The sequence below is a fragment of the Panthera onca genome, chromosome E1, assembly GCF_046562875.1.
Source record: "Panthera onca isolate mPanOnc1 chromosome E1, mPanOnc1 haplotype 2, whole genome shotgun sequence".
Lineage (NCBI taxonomy): Eukaryota > Metazoa > Chordata > Mammalia > Carnivora > Felidae > Panthera > Panthera onca.
Genome location: NC_138352.1, coordinates 20,333,996 through 20,351,339, shown reverse-complemented (window position 1 = coordinate 20,351,339; position 17,344 = coordinate 20,333,996). Strand labels below are relative to the sequence as shown.

The 17,344-nt window shown below is 47.5% G+C and overlaps 1 protein-coding gene across 1 annotated transcript in view; it reads left to right on the top strand.

Annotated features, from left to right (window-relative positions):
• STX8 (syntaxin 8) overlaps positions 1-17,344 on the top strand; it is a 253,376-nt gene that overhangs the window by 57,312 nt on the left and 178,720 nt on the right. Inside the window, exon 6 of the mRNA XM_060647291.2 lies at positions 8,526-8,618. Coding sequence (XP_060503274.1) covers positions 8,526-8,618 — 93 coding nt within the window. The remainder of the gene's footprint in view (positions 1-8,525; positions 8,619-17,344) is intronic.

The following is a 17,344-nucleotide window of genomic DNA, read 5'->3' as shown; positions in this document are numbered from 1 at the left end:
AGTTTTCTGAGGTGTGGAAACTTAGACTGTTGATCATATATATATATATATATATATATATATATATATATATCTTTTTTCTAACATATGCATTCAGTGCTATAAATTTCACTCTATGCACTGCTTTTGACATATCCCTTTAATATATAAGTTGTGTTTTCATTTTTATTTAGTTCAAAATATGCTTAAAGTTCCCTTGAGATTTCTTTTTGATCATGTGTCATTTAGAAGCATTTATTTAATCTCCATGTATTTTGGGGTTTTTCCAGTAATCTTTCTTAAAAAAATTTTTTTTAATGTTTATTTATTTTTGAAAGAGGAAGAGACAGAGCGTAAGCAGGGGAGGGGCAGAGAGAGAGGGAGACACAGATCTGAAGCAGGCTCCAGGCTCTGAGCTGTCAGCACAGAGCCTAGCCCAGGGCTTGAACTCATGAACCTGAGATCATGACTTGAGCCAAAGCTAGATGCTTAATGGACTAAGCCACCCAGGCACCCCCTTTTCTTTTAATTTTTGTGGTTTTACTTTTTCATTTCAGTCTGGACGCCTTTTATTTCTTTTTCTTGTCTCATTGCACTTGCTACAGCCCCTGGTACAATGTCAACTAGAAATGGTGAGAACAGATTTCCTTGGGCTTGTTTCTAATCTTAGGGGGGAAACATTTGTTTGGAAGCTAGGTGTGAATTTTTCTGTATTTGGTACTAAGTATTTTTGTATTTCTAGGAATATTCTTGAGGTTTTTTGTTTGTTTGTTTGTTTTGTTTTTTTCCTAGGATGCAGTCCAGTTATTTGGGTATTGTTTTGTAAGGTGGACCAGGACAGTGTTTATTTTAGAGGAGGGGTCGGCAAACCATGACGTGTGAACCACATCTCACCCACCATCTGATTTTGTGTGCTCTGCAAGCTAAAAATGGTTTTTCCACTGTCCATAGTCAAAAGAAGACGATTTCATGACTCGTCAAAATTATATAAAATTCAAAGGTAATGCCGTGTCCATAAATAAAGTTTTATAGGAGCACAACCATGTTCATTTATTTATGTATCATCTATGGATTCCTGCTACAGGGGCAGAGTTGAATAGCTGCACTGGAGACCATATAAACCACAGAGCCCCAAATGTTGACTCTCTGGCCCTTTATAGAAGATGTTTGCGGACTCCAGTGTAGAGGCGGTCTAGCCCACTATAGAGCTGAAAGCACTCTGAGTCCCCCGATGCCCCGTAAATCATGAGGCCACCTGGTCGGTGGGAATAGGGACTGTGTTCCAACCCAGTGTGAGCTCAGAGGATCATCCCCTCTCACCCTTTCAGGCAGTTCTTTCCCCAGCCTTGGATAGTCTCCTCACGCGCATGTCCTGGTTACTGCTCAGCTGAAGCCTTGAGGTGGACCCCGTGCAAACCTCCGGAGATTCCGTTTGCGCCGCTCTCTCCCCTCTGTGCTGTGCCCTGCGCGCTCTTACCACCTTGACCTAGTTGGATGCTTCTCCGTGGAGAGATGCCGCCGGGTTCCATCTGGATGCCCTCCTCCCCGCGCCGGGCGATGTCTGGGGCAGTCCTAGACCTCCTCTCATTTGCTTTGTCCCTCAGGGATCACTGTCCTTCATTTCCTGATGGCCGTGTCTCTCCTGAAACTGTTGTTTTGTGTATTTTGCCTGTGGTTTGGTGTTTGTTTGTTGTTTTTTTGTTTTCTTTTTTTCCCCCCCAGTTGTTTCAGGCCAGAAGTAAATCAGGCCCCTGTCAGCCCCTCTTGGCCGGAAGCAGAAGTCTCCTTCTGTCTTGAACTCCCTTTCCACAGTGAGTTTATCTAGCAAAAGGAACCCTGAGCCTCCCCGATGCCTTTAATTCCCTGTACTTCACCCACTATCATGTTTGGAAGCAAAATGAACGGTGCAGGGCGGTGTGGCTTTGCGCGCAGCAGGGCCATTCATTCGTAGTGCTTTATCCTTCGGGATTGACGGTCCCTGAAAGGGGCGTCTTGCAAGCCAACAGGAATGGGTTTTCCGGCATTGTTGCTTCTTTGCCGAGAAAAGCTGCTTCCAGCCAGGAGAAGTGTCCCCTGTCACTGGGAAGGTGCCACGTGCAGAGATGGTGGGAGGTCAGGCGGGAGAGGATGCCACCTGTAGGTTTTTGTGTTGGTCCCCGAAGCGGAGAACACCCTTACTGAGATGCCCGCCCTTTGAAAGCCCGCTGGCCTTTGGGGTATGTTGGAGGGGTAGGGACGGGTCGGGCAGAAAGAGTCGAGGAGCCATCTCCTACCCTTACCTTGGGGTTTGGGAAATGCTGTCTTCCTCTTTGCTTTCCTAGCAAGCGGTTTTACAAGGAGAAGCACAAAGACTGAAAGCGATCTTTACATAAAACCCTGCTTCGCCTTTTCTCTGCCCGAAGAATCTTGGGGATGCGCTGAGGTTGCCATGGTTTTGCTTCCTTGCCAGGTCCTGCACCAGATAGAAATAAGGGACCATGAAGGGTCATTTCTAACTTCCTTCCGCCCACGGAATCCGTTAGCCTTTCTGTACTTTTGTCGACCCTTAGAAACACTTTGAAACGCATCCCACAATAACAGTTTATCGGTAGAACTGAGACTCAAGCAATGAATGCTTTCCTTTCCTAACCTAGATCCGAGGCCTCATTACAACCGGTTAGCCAGGCTTGGCTTCTGTGCTGCATAAGCAGTAATTTAAGGCACAAATAGATGTTAGGCAGAAGATGGGTGAGGGGCTGACAATAACCAAATCACCTCGAAAACCCGTGAGATGAAACAAAGGAAGGCGACCTCTCGGCTAGCTGAGACCCTTGTCTCTGAGTCACATGGCAGACCTTGAGGAGGTATGAAGGCTCATTCTACTTTACTCAGGGGCTCTCGTCGTGCGGGTTTCTTAATCCCGTCTCTTCTCACCTTTGTTCCGTAGATGTTCTTTCTAGATTCTAGCAGGAGAGTTTGCACTCCTTCTGGACGTCTGTGTTCTTAGGTCTCTTGGTATCGTCATGTGAAATAGCAGTGGGGAACGTGGCTAGCCGGACTGGCAAACCTTGGTAGCTGATCTTTGAACCCTTGCAACCACAGCTTCAACAAAACTAAAAATATCTACTCTTTGGGGCGCCTTGGTGGCTCAGTCGGTTGAGCGTCTGACTCTTGATCTAGGCCCAGGTCGTGATCTCACGGTTCCTGAGTTCCAGCCCTGCATCGGGCTCTGCGCTGACAGTGCTTGGGATTCTCTCTCTCCCTCTCTCTCTGCCGCTACCCTACTTGTTCTCTCTCTCAAAATAAATAAATAGCAGCCCCTGGGTGGCTCAGTCGGTTGAGCGTCCAACTTCGGCTCAGGTCACGATCTCACAGTTCGTGGGTTCAAGCCCCACGTCAGGCTCTGTGCTGACAGCTGGGAGCCTGGAGCCTGCTTCGGATTCTGTGTCTCCCCTCTTCTCTGCCCCTCCCCTGCTCACATGCTCTCTCTCTCTTTCAAAAATAAATAAACATTAAAAATAAATAAATAAGTAAATAAACTTAAACAAACATCTACTCTTAGGACTTGCTCTGGGAGTTTTCCCAATGTAGTAATTAACTTTCTGCAGCGTATCCACTATCCCCATCTGTCCCACTTCCCCTTATCCAGGGACAGTACCTCCTTGCATCAAATGTGGGAATCCCCAGTGCCTCTCTCTCGGCCCTGGACAACCCAACATCAGCTACCTTTCCTACTACCTAAACTCAAGAGGACTACCTCGTATTGCCCGCAAGCCTTTGCGCGTGTCTAGCAGAGACTAGCGCTTCCTTGCACAAGCCTAGTGGGCCCTCTGTGTCATTCCTTGCTTTAAGCATATTTATTAAGTATATGCTCTGTGCCACCAGTTGGGCTCAGAACTGGGGCAAAAGTACAGGATAAAGAAGACACAGCCCCAGCCCTTGGGCCCTTGTCACGCGCTCGGGCGGGGGCCTGAGATTGCAGCTCCTAGGAATATCCCTCTGTTTTATTTACTTGTTAAAGTATCGGTAACTTTTTGCCGTGGACGATTGCAAAACTATCTAAGTAGAGAGGGTAAGACAATGATCCCATTCTGCCCATCAATTGCTTCAGTAGTTAACAATGCATAACCAATCTCGTTTTATCTATATGTCTACCCTCCTCCCTCTCCTGCCCGTCACCTGGATTTTTCTTTTAATTCTTTAAATTTTATGTTTTTTTGAATGTTTAGTCATTTTTGAGAGACAGAGACAGAGCACAAGGCACCCCATCACCTGAATTATTTTTGAAGCAAAAACTAGGCATCGTATCATTTCAACCGTGGATATTCTGGAACATATCCCTAAAGTATGTTTGCAGAAGATAAGGACCGGTTTTTTAAGAATGTAACTGCAATGCCACTATCACCCTTAATAAGTTAATTGTAATTCCTTAATATAATCAGATATCCAACGTTCAGACCTCCCGGATTGTCCCATGATGGTTTTGTGTGTGGGTGTGGTTTTGTTTTGTTTTGTTTTTTAGATCATTCGATTCAGGATCTGAATATATGTATGGACATTGCAACTAATTGATACGTCTGTTAAGTTTCTTTAATAGATAGGTACTTTTGCCAGCTCTCTCTTTCTCCCTGTGCAATTTCTTTGCTGGAGAAGTAGGGTCATTCGCCCTGGACTTTCCCAGTATCTAGACCTGCTATTTGTAACCCCATATATTGTTTAACGTCCTCCTCTGCCCCACATATTTTCTGTAAATTGGTAGTTAGGTTCAGCGGGCTTGATCAGAATCGGGTTTGTTATTTTTGGCAAGAATTCATCATGCTGATTGTCCCTCTCCGGCCCACAGCCACCAGATAGTCCTCCCACAATTACAAGATGTTCCGTTAGAGGATGGTTTTTCAGAATGTCTAAAGATAGGAAGCATCCAAACACCTAATTATTCCAGAGGGATTTTCAAAACAATGAGTGTATTAGTTTTCTGTTGCCACTGCAATAAATTTGCACAGACTTCGTGACTCGGTGTACCGATTTGTCAGTTTATGGTTCTAAAGGTTAGGAGTTCAGAACAGATCTGACTGGGCAAGATTAAGGCGTTGGCCGGGCTGCTTCCTTTCTGGGGGCTCCAGGGAAGAATTCATTCCCTCACCTTTTCTGGCTTCTAGAGGCCACCCATGTCCCTTGGCTGACAGTCCCCTTCCTTGGTGTTCAAAGCCTACACTTTGCAACCCTCCGACCCTTCTTCACAGCTCCCTCTGAGCGCAGCTGGGAAAGATTCTCTGTTTTTAAGGACTCACGATTACATTGAGCCCACCTGGATAATCCAGAACATTCTCCCATCTCAAATTCCTTAGCCTTATTCACATCTGCAGAGTTACTTTAGCCATGTAAGGTCACGTATTTTCAGGTTCCAGGGATTGGGATGAAGACATCTTCAGGGGGCCGTTATCATATATATGTATATGTAGCCCGGTGCTCCTACATTTTTAAAAATTCACACCATTGTAATGCTGACAGATGATTGGGAGAGTGTGGCATGTTGCAAATGATTATGGTATCAGGGTGACTTGGGCTATGTGACGGGGGGCAGATTACGGTAATGAGCTATGAGCGTGACGTTAGCGTAGGTTTGCACGCCTCTGCATCATTGCGTGGGTCTTGATTGTATAAAATGAGCAGCAGCATTTTATCTTGGCTCATTGTCTCTCAGGTAAGTGTGCCACATCCCCTTAGGAATGCTGTGGTAAGCCGGGAGATGCTCGGGTCATCAGGATGGTCAGTGACACATACACAACCATCTCCATTACCTGGACCTTCTGTGTCTTGGGAGTATGGACAGCACTCTAACATAGTGAGGAGGTGCTAAGTTCTTGCGCAAATGATCCGAGTGGCGCAGAATTTTTAACCCTCGTTCTGTTTTGCGTTAGCGAGATAACCTTTCTGCAGTTAAGTCAGACGGTGGGTGAAGGTTGAAAGAAAAGAGGGAGGAATAGGTTTTTTCATTCGCAATCCGTGTCTCTACTAGATAAAGAGACTTCAGGACTTTAATGATTCTTTTCCTAATTGGAACCGTGGAGGAATCTCCTTTCCTCTCTTGAATTGTTTTCCCTTTTAATCCAGGCTGACACTTGACCCTTGGTCCTTCATATAGATTATTCTTGGGATGCATTTGGAATCTTACCATAACATCGGTCATCCTATAGTGGCGCTAGGCCGATGATAGATTTAACTTGGAGGCCATCCAAAAGGTTGTTACTTAAGACCAAAAGGACCTCATTGTAAAGTGATTTTTGCTATAAAATGGTCCCTTGGAACAATCCCTGGAGATGGCAGGTCATTTGTATAGTTAAAAACATACATAGTGTCAAAAAATGTTACTAAGGGGTCCTTACCTCACACCATTAGTTCAAATAAATTCCAGATGAATTAACAAGTTAAGTGTCATGGCTTAATTCCCTGAAAAGACTAGGAAAAAAAATAAGTAAATGTCAATGTGATCTTGGGTGAGAAAAGACCTTCGTGATTCCTGCTTTTGTAGATCACGCTTCTCTGTGAAGCAGTCGTTGAAAAATCCCCATCAGCAAGTCAGGCCGCACATGGCACGTTGCCCTCATCTGGCATATCGCTAGGGTAGAAAGAGCCATGAGACTCAGCCCCAGAATGTTCTTCCCAAGGCACCCGAAAGCAAAGTAAAAAAGCTCAAAGAGATGGCTGAAATTGCCTAGTTAAAAAACAAAACAAAAGAAAACAAAGAAACAACATCACATTTTAAAGACAATATCTAGAGTGACTTGAATTCTTTTATCTTTAAAATTTCAGAATCTAGAAAAGTAATACATCTTTACGTTTAACACAAACTATTTTTTTTTACTATTTTGCTCTGCATCGTTTTGCTATATATTTTGCTATTTTACTCTATATCGTTTAGCATCCTTTTTTTTTTTTTTTTTTTTTACTTACTGACATATCATGAACTTCTTTTAACATCAAAATATTCCTGGATAATATCATTTTTAGTAGCTGTTAGTGTTTTCCTTATGAATATACTGTATGTTTTTAAACAAATCCCCATGTCTGGGCATTCAGTAATTTCCAGGATTTCGCTGTTAGAAACGTATCAGTCTGGATCCAATCAGGAAAAAGAAATTTGAACGGGGAAAGTTGAATGTTTTGTTAACCAAAGGGGATCAGAGTAATGAGGCAAGGAGACAGAAATAGCAGGCGTAAGGTGCAATCACAAACTCTCGGACTGAAATCGAGTGTCCTAGGAAGCACCCCACACCCCCGGGACTGAGGTGTGGGGGTCGCTGCGGTGCTGAGCTCGTGGAACTTGCCGGAAATCTGCCCTCTGGGGCGCCAGGGAATACTGTCCTCATGGCAGTGTTGAGCCGGAGGTATTCTGTTATGAAACGGCCCAAGGTGGGGGTGTGTCGTAAGAAGTTGCCGGTCTCTTGGTGTTGCTGTGCACGGGCTCGTGGCACAGAGTGGGCTGGAGCCAGGAAGCCGAACGTTGTCCTCCCGCGGTGTCTCCGCGGTCCTGTCCATTGACAAAGCTGGCAAAGGAAAAGCTACTTAAAGGACCCAGGTGTATTTTCACTGCACAGTCAAAAAGGGTGAGGTTGGGGTTCAGAGGCAATAAAATCGATAACCAGCACAGGAAACGTGTCCAGGAATATCCTGTACGTACTTCACTGCATACTAGCTGAATGTTTTCTCACATTCCTACACATGGAATTGATTGATGAAAAGACAGGCCCAACCTGCTCTCCAGAAAGGTATGTCACCTGTACTCCCATGATAGTACATAGGAGCTTCTCCGTCACGCACTGGTGAACCCTGGGCATCGGCATGCCTTTAAATCCGTGCATATCCGATAATCCAAAAACAAAAACCAAAACTCATCGTTGTTACTTTTATTGGGTTTTTTTTTTAAAAAGTAGTGATGTCAAAGCTTTTATTTATTTTTCCGTTTTTATTCTTTTGTGAAATTCATGTCTGTATCCTTTGCCCATTTACAAAATTGGAAAATTGTCTTAACTAAGCTGTAAATGCTCTTTGTGTATTAAGCATCAGAAAGTTTAAATGTTGATGTAGTCAAAACTTCTGTTATTTCATTTGCAATCTTAAAATTTAATTTATCTGGAAATCGTTTTAGGGGCACCTGGGTGGCTCAGTCAGTTGAGTGTCTGACTTCGGCTCAGGTCATGATCTCGCGGTTTGTGGGTTCGAGCCCCGTGTCGGGCTCTGTGCTGACAGCTCGGAGCCTGCAGCCTGCTTCGGATTCTGTGTCTCCCTCTCTCTCTCTGCCCCTCCCCTACTCACTCTCTGTCTCTCTCTCTCAAAAATAAATAAACTTAAAAAGAATTAAAATAAAAAAATCATTTTAGCTTAAGGTATGAAATAAGTATTTAATAGTTTGTTTTCTTTATTTTTCTCTTAATAATATTAACTGTTTTTTTGTTTCTTTTCCTTATATTGCTTTTACCGTATATTGAATTGCACTACATGCCTAGGTATGGACTTCAAATTGTTTTCCTTTGGTTTTTAGCGGCCTGTTTTGCTTTTTCTTTCAGAACAGGATGCAGGCCTCGATGCCCTGTCCTCTATCATAAGTCGCCAGAAACAGATGGGAAAGGAGATTGGGAATGAACTAGATGAACAAAATGGTAAGAACATGTCTGGGGTCAACCGTGTTTGCCATTTAGTATAAATACTCAAGGCTCTAATGTTCGTTAAATGATCTTGGTACTACAAAACATGTAAAGTAGTTTAATGTCGGCAGATTATTACAGTTGGATGCCATTGAGGGTGGTTTGTGGCAGATTCAGATAATGGTTAACTAAACGACGCGAAGAAATTTGATAAGAAATTGCCAGTCCCTTGTCACTGCTTTAAAAAATTCGTCGTATTCTTGGGGGTGCCTGGGTGGCTCAGTCGGTTGAGCGTCCAACTTCGGCTCAGGTCATGATCTCGTGGTCTGTGAGTTTAAGCCCCGCGTTGGGCTCTGTGCTGACAGCTCGGAGCCTGGAGCCTGCTTCAGAGTCTGTCTGTCTGTCTGTCTTTCTCTCTCTCTCTCTCTGCCCCTCCCCCGCTCATGCTCTGTCTCTTTCTCTCAAAAACTAAAAAAAAAAACAACAAAAAACATTAAAAAAAAAAATTCGCCGTATTCCGAGCCATGCAAGGCTTCCAGGAGCGTGTCCTTTATGTGGTGACGTGATAAATGGCTCAGAGCGCTGGGCGTGATGTGAGGCTCACCGGGCCGCAGGGACCCCGTGTGGTCCACATCCCCGGTGGAGCTGGCCCCTCCCTCATCAGCAGTACCAGGCTGCAGGGCAGAGAAGTCCTTGAAGATCTCTGTTCTGGACTCGAGGTGACAGATCTGGTGGAGCAAGATTGGTTCCCACACCACAGGATGGCCGGGGAGAAACCGAGCTTTGTCGGGGGCCCACCTGCCAGGCTCCTGTGCTGGGGGCGGGCGTGTGGTGTGAGGGGCGGGGCCTGACGGAGAGCCTCGGTGGAGGTGGGGAGGGTGGGGGGGAGGGCGGATGCAGGTGACTGACCGGTGACACCTGTACTGTGGTGGACAGTTGGGGGCGGGAGGGCCACTGGTTTGTGAGTGGAGACCCTGAGCGCAGTCGGGACGTGTCCAGGTAGAGATGCCAGTGAGCCATCCGAGTGGAAAGGCCAAGTGGGCCCATGGAGGTGTGCTCCCTGGGCTCAGTGACAGCACGGGGCCACAGAGGAGGGACGTCAGAAGCTTGTGCATGGAGGTGAGGTGTGAAAGCATAGCAACAGTGGGGTGTCCGTGCAGCCGGCATTTAGCAAGAGCCCCTCCTGTGCGTGCAGCTTGTTCATCACTGTCATTGCATTGAATCCGTACGCGGCGTCGCAAAGGCGGCGTTAACCCCGTTTGCTAGAGACGGAGCCCGGAGTGGCTGACGGGCCTCCTAACGTCACGTCACTTGGAAGTGACAGCACCGAGGTTCCAGCACGGGCCACCCGATGCTCGTGACTGCCTTTTCTACTACCCTGCCCTTCCTCTCTGAGGAAGACGACGTAGGGAGAGAAAGGTGGGAGGTTCTAAGGCCTTAGCTTTGGTGATAGCGTCATGGAGGCTGGTGATGGCGTGGGGCGTTCAAGGAACTGCCCACGCACCTGCGAGCGCGGCAGCCTGGGAACGGACGAATCCTTGCCCCGAAGGCAGGGCTGTGCCTGTCAGAACCAGCAAGCTCTTTTCTCCATGGCCACTGAGAACGAGCTAATTTCTTCCCGTAGTGCTGTTGCATTTATCATAAAGTCCATCTGGCTATCATCTGTCGTAAATAAGTAGGTTGCTGAAGCAAAGGGACAGATCCTCTAAATTTATAATCCCAGTAGTGGTTTGTAAACAGTTCAAACACGCGGAACGCCTGGTGGCTCAGTCGGTTACGTCTGACTCTTGATCTCGGCTCGGGTCACGATCTCACGGTTCGTGGACTCGAGCCCCACATCGGGCTCTGCGCTGACAAAGCAGAGCGGAGCCTCCTTGGGATTCCCTCCCTCCCTCTCGCTCTCTGCCCCTCCCCCACTCAAGTGTGCATGCACACCTGCGCTCGCTCTGAAAAAAATAAGCACACAAACGTTAAAAAAAAAAAAATGAAAAAAAATAGTTCAAACGCAGAGCGGAAGACATTTGAGTCCTTATCCCGATGGCGCTAACATGAATGTGCTCGATTATATATTTGCATATAATTCAGTCGTCGGACGGTTCCTTCCCCGAAAGAGCGTCGGTAAGAAAGCAAGCTCTAGAGAAAATCTGTTCACAGGGATAACTGTTCTTTATCTACAGGAAACAGGGCCTGTTCAGTGGGTCAGACTAGGAAGGATTCTAGCCACCAAAATGGTGAAGCACGCCCATGCTGTGATGTGGCTCCGTCCGCCACGTGTGGTCATCTCTGGGCAGGTGGCCGAGAACTGGTGGTGGATTTCTTGGCGGGGGGGGGGGGTGGGGGTGGGGGGGGGGTGGAACTTGCTCACCTCCCAGGCGCGATCACCAGGCATCTTTGTGGCATAAGCAATCCTGCCGGCTCGTCCTTGTCTTCCCTGCAGTCCCGTGGTTCTTATACTTTGCTGCCTGTTAGAATCACCTGGGGAGCCGTTAACCGCCCCCCAAACCCCCAAAGCCCAGGCCACGCCAGTGTTCGTTTTCTCTTGTTGCCATAACAAATTCCCATAAACTTAGTGGCTTAGAAACAATGCACACCTGCCATGTTAACAGTTCTGGAGGTCAGAGGTCTGGCCCTCACCTCCCTGGGCTGAAAAGGCGAGGCGTCCACAGAGCTGCATTCCTTTCTGGAGGCTCCAGGGATGAATTCATTTCTTTGCCTTTTCTGGCTTCTAGAGGCTTCCTCCATTCCTTGGCTCGCGGCCCCCTCCTCCATCTTCAAAGCCGACAGTAGCGGATCGAGTCCATCTAACATCACATCACTCTGACCTCTAACTTCTGTCTCCTTCTCCTGCCTTTAAGGACCTTTGTGATTCCGTGTGGCCCACCCAGGTAATCTGGGATGATTTCCCCCACTTTAAGGGCAGTCGATCAGCCACCTGAATGCCCCTTGGCCGTGCGTGGTGATATGTTCATAGGTTCCGGGGACTGGAATAGTAGACGCCGTCCCGGGGCCGTTGTTCTGCTCACCACAGTACTCTATACCAGGTCGACAAGAGTCTCCAGGGGTGGGGCCAGGGCCAGCGTCTTTAAGGCTCCCCAGATGGTTTCAGTGTCCTGCAAAGCGTGAGAGCCAGCGCCCCCAGCAAACGTCCTGAGAGAACTGACTCAGCGCTCCCCTTTCGTGCAGTCTCCTCTGTGCTCGCTCTATAGATGCAAATCGCGCACGCGCACGGACGTGCATTCGGCGTCACACAGACACGCGGGTACCGTCCTTGGCACGGCCGGAGGCTCTTCCTTCCGAGCCCACGTTTTACCCCCATCGTCCTCCCTTCTTCCTCCGTACCTCCCACTCCTCATCTCCATTCCGGACCCGGACACACACGTGTGTATATAGATAAACACGAGGCATTTTTCCACTTAGTTGCCAAAATAAGCTGGGTTTTCTCTGTGGCGGCCTCCCAGAGAGATTGCTGTTATGCTGGTGGTTTTCTAATGTGCACATTCGCTCCTCAGAAATAGGGCAGAGTCAGCCATTTTCCTTCGTAGGAACGGAGAGACTCTCTGAGGATAAAAAATTCTGTCCCTGCCAAGACTACAATCAGCCTTTCTTTCCTTTGTCCAAATCAGAGAGGCCATTATATCTGTAGGTATTGAGAACACGGTGGCAGCCCCATCTGGATTTTTATTGTGATCTGAGTGCGTAACGAGGCGTCGGGGACCCTGGAGCAGGATACCACTTTTGTTGTAAATATCTCCATTTGATTTACTGACCTGCTGGATTATTCTTTTGGGTTTTCATTAGATGAGAAAAACAATAGGCCAGCCAGGCCATTTTGGAATCAACTGTCAAGACCTTCCTAACAAAACACGTTGTACTTAGAACATAACCCGCGAAGCCGACGGGCTGAATTATCATCAGTTTAGGAATTCGGGTTCCAATCTTCTCACGTAGAGTTAAAAAGGGCCAGACCAACACCAGTAACTGCCCTGTTTGTGGGCCGATGACTAGGCCTGATGAGGAAAAGGATTAGGGGTTAAGTTGAAAGTTCCAGTATGGGGTGGGGGGGAAGGAGGGGAGAACCTAACTACACCCTGGATGTGGGGGTGGGGAGCAGGTGAGTAGGGTGGGGAACCGAGCCAATGAGATCACTTAGGGAACTACAGAGTTTAGTGCCCTTTAGTTCAAGCTGAGATGTACGGATAGCTGGCCACAAAGGGCTCATGTCTGACTACCCAGATGCTGTTCCAGAAGGGGAGTCATGGCACTGGCTTACCAAGCAGCTCCTTAAAGTTCATGCTCGAGAGGACAGGGCCTTTTGCAAAGAGCACTAACACAAGCAAATGAACGAGATTGACTCGATCAATGTAGGTGTTTTTGAGACCTGATTTTGGCATTGGCCAAGCCTTAAAGTCAGCACCAAGAAGAAGAACCGTGGAGGCACAGTTCTGATGGCAGAAAGGGCACCAGAAGCAGGCCGATACACCAGTTGCTGCTAATATGTGCCAGTCCTCATCATTCTTTTTGATGTTCAGATATCCCAAATTTGGCCCAATCCTTCTGATGCTTCTATGTTAATCTCTGAGCACTTCCTTGTTTTCTAAAAGAAACCAAAGTGACAAAGGAGGGAAACTGCCTTCATAGTGTCAATACTGAGGTTGATGAGACCGGTGTGTCCTTTCAAAGAGCTAGACTAATAGTATGACTAATGTCATTGAAGGACACACAAAGGTGGGAATTGCCATCACAAAGGTCTTTAGAACCCCTCAACTCAATTTTCACGTTGAAAGTCTAGGAAGGTAATGTGGTAGGCTGGAGAGTGGCCCCCCCAAAATATGCACATCCTGATCCCTGGAATGGCAGGGGGGACTTTGCTGATTTGTCAAGGAATTAAGGGTATTGAGGCAGGAAGATCATCCTGGATTATGTGGTTGGGTCCTAAATATCACAAGTGTCCTTTATAAAAGGGAGGCAGAGAGAGATATGAGAAAGAAGACGGTAAGGTAGTGACTGAAAAGATGTTATTCTGCTGGCTTTGAAGACGGAGGAAGAGGGTATAAGCCAAGGGATACAGGAAACGTAGCTCTAAAAGCTGGAAAAGGCCAGGAAATGAATTCTTCCCTGCAGCCCCTGGAGGGACAATAACTTCGGCCCAGTGAAACTGACTTTGGACTTCTGATCTCCAGGACTGTAAAGGAATGAGTTGGTGGTGGGAGTGGTTTCTTTTCTGGGTCTTAGATCACGCTTTATTCAAGAACATGCATAGATGTCTATCGACTGCTGGAAAACGTGGTGTATACTGTTGGGGAGGAAGAATTTTCATCTGTCCTTCAAGATCCTTCCACCTGGACTGGAAATCGAATTGGCATGAGACAGTTTTGCAGGAGAAAATCAAATTTAGTTTCATACGTACTGGGAATTCACATGGACGTGAAATTCGAATGTATGTCGTTTTAAGCCCCTAAGTTTGTGATAATTTGTTAGCGCAGCAACAGGCAGCTAATATAAGAATTAACGGTGGTTTTTATTTAATCAGTTGTCAGTAAATTCTGGTTAACCACCCTTATGCTAAAAAATGCGTTTTGATATTTTGAGCCTTCCAGGTGTTTGTAGCTCCTCTTGAAGAAATTCTTCAAAGCAGCCTTCACAGAAGGAAGTTTGCATTGCCAGTGCCCCAGGCGATCTCTACCGGAAGCTTCCCACACCGTTTATTTAGCACTTTGATAATAGAATTTAGTTTTGTATTAATGAAATGCGTGGACAGTTCGGTGACAGAATTTTTGGTGGGGTATTCAGGATGAGGATTTCCCAAAGCGTGTTATTAGGCAAGGTGGTTTTAGAAAATATGTGGAGAAACACTTTACATCTTAATAGTTGCATAGTTCAACGTGTGACAGAAATAAAAACGGCTAACATTCGAAACCCGTGATTTCACAGCAATATAAAGTTTCCTTATTCAATTAAACTGTATAAGCAGAAAAATAAGCATAATATGTACCATAATAAGCGTAATATTTATGTAATAATATATTATTATAAAAGCATAATAGCGAGTTGATACAAAGGAAAACATTGAGCGTATATGGTGTGGATGAAATACGAACACGGCAAAGAATTCTAAAGGTGGTACTTGAAAAGCTGACGTTTGGGAAACACCGCCGTAAGAAGACTCTTTGTGTTCCAGGGCTACAGAGTACTTACCTGGTTTTCCGCCTCGACCTAGTACAGCACTCTGTGATTTAGTAAGTGCCCCCTGCCCATGCGGCCCTCCTGGCCAGCAGTGGGGTTGGGAGACCAGCTGGAAGGATGCTTCCCAGGCCTGCGCGAGCCTGTAACCCTGGAAGGCCGTGACTGTGGTAGGAGCCATGTTGTCTGGTGCTCCCCACCCCCCACCCCTGGCCCCCGCTTGGAGGGAAGCAAGACAGGCAGAAACCACCTTTTTTTTTTTTTTTTTCAGGGTAATATAAAATGTTGTTGTTGTTGTTTTGAACACTTATTTGTTTTTGAGAGAGAGAGAGCACGAGCAGAGGAGGGACAGAGAGAGAGGGAGACACAGAATCGGAAGCAGGCTCCAGGCTCTGAGCCATCAGCCCAGAGCCCGACGCGGGGCTCGAACCCACAGACCGCGAGATCGTGACCTGAGCCGAAGTCGGACGCTTCACCGACTGAGCCACCCAGGCGCCCCTTCCAGGGAAATATAAAATGGCCCAAGGTGCAGGGAGTTCCTGTCACTGCTTGGCAGGTGGGATGTGAGCAGTGGGACGCGGGGTTCCACCGCCCAGAGCTGTGACCCAGGAGAGCTGGGTCCAGACTCTGTGAGCATTTCCCTGTGGCATCGGGCGCTTCACCCGTCAAGCGGGCTTTTGTGAACCGACACGGGAATCTCACACCCCTCCCCACTCCCCGCGCCCCCAGCTTTGGAATGCAGACACGTAAACGTCAGGTGCAGGAACAGTTTTCTGTAAATGGCTGTGCCAACCTGGATTCAAGTTTCCTTTACTGGGATTTCATTCAGCGCACTTGCCCAGCTGCTAGGATTAGCACAGCTAATTAGCAGGGCTCTGACGCCCGCACTTCATTCATAAAAAAAAAAAAACAACTTGTAGGGCACCTGGGTGACTCAGTTGGCTGAGCATCCAACTTCAGCTCTGGTCATGATCTTACGGTTCGTGGGTTTGAGCCCCGCATCGGGCTCTGTGCTGACAGCTCAGAGCCTGGAGCCTGTTTCAGTTTCTGCATCTCCCTCTCTCTCTGCCCCTCCCCATTCATGCTCTGTCTCTCAAAAAAAAAAAAAAAAGAATAAATGTTGAAAGAAGAAAAGAAAAGAAACTTGTGAGTTACTTCCATCTCAGAAATTCTGAGGGTGGGAAGGAGTCTGAGGGCATCCCTCCCCCAACCCCCAGCCGCCTGCCATCTTCCTGTCTGTGCTGGAATGTGGGCCTCCAGCTATGGCTGAAGACACGGCTTCTGCCCTCATGGAGCTTCTGCTCTGGTGCGGGAGGCTGAGATTAGACAGATCACCGCACAGGTCCCCAGTTAGAGACCCTGGTAAGCAGCATACAGGGTACCACGAGGGCAACAGAATAGCCTGATGCAGTTGGAGGCCCAGGAAAGCCTTCCCTGAGGAAATGACCACTGTACTGAGATTTAAAGGAAAGAACATGTCAAACAGAGGGAACAGCATATGCAAAGCTCCTTATGTGCAGAGGAGCACAGCACGTTGAGGAACGAACGTGCGAGAAGGCCAGTGTCCCCAGAATCCAGAGAGCCCGGTGAAGAGGAGAAGGGAGAGCAGGCGGAGGGGAAGGCAGGCAGGGGTCGTGTAGGGGTGACCTTCGGCCTCCACCGGGCAGTGCCCTGACCATCCATCAGGCTTGTGCTCTCCGTTATGGGGAATCGCCCAGCTTCCCACTTACTCCTGTCATTTTGTCTGTTTAATTTGCTCAGAATAAGGGAGCCAGGTCTCTAAATCTGTGTCTGTGCCCTTTGCAGTGTTCATAGTAGTTCACGCATCTGAACCGAGAGTACTCGGCCGCTTTGGGGGACAGGAAATCAACATATTGCAGTGGGGGCATTTGCTCGTGTTTCCAACCATGGGCCTTTGTATCATGAAAAACAGCACTGAGAAACCAGGTCGCCCCTCTTTTTTTTTTTTTTTTTTTTTTTTACTGCGCTTACTGTCTGGGTGGGGGGAGACAGACACTGAACGAGTACTCGCCCACATCAGGGTACCTTCTCTGATCATGGTGAGTGCTGTCAGAGAAGAGGCCAGCCGCCGTGGCCGGGATGACACAGAGCCCCACGGCCAGGTGGCGGCTGAGGTCTCAGGGATGGGCCGGACTTGGCTGCGGGCAGCTGCCGCATCCCGGGAGCGGCCGGACATCCCATGTGAGGTCCCCAGAGGCTGGAGAGAACCCTGGAAGTCCAAGAAGGCTTTTGTGGCCGGGAAAGAGTGAGTAACGTAGGTGCGTGGACCCGGATGAAGTTGTGCAAGGATCCGGAGCCAGGACTGTTCACAGCATGAACACCTAGTAAGCCCTGAAAATTACAGAGAATTTATATTTTCCTGGGAGGGACTCTGGTTTCTTTTAGCCACAATCAACAGTCCTAGTCAGGAAACGGTTATGTTCACAGCAGTTTTGGGCAGGGCTGCGGCTCCAGAATAATTTATACTATTTCTTCGTTGGAAATCTACTAAAAGCTCGTACATCTTCCTGCAAACAGCAGTCCTACGGCCACAGATACTG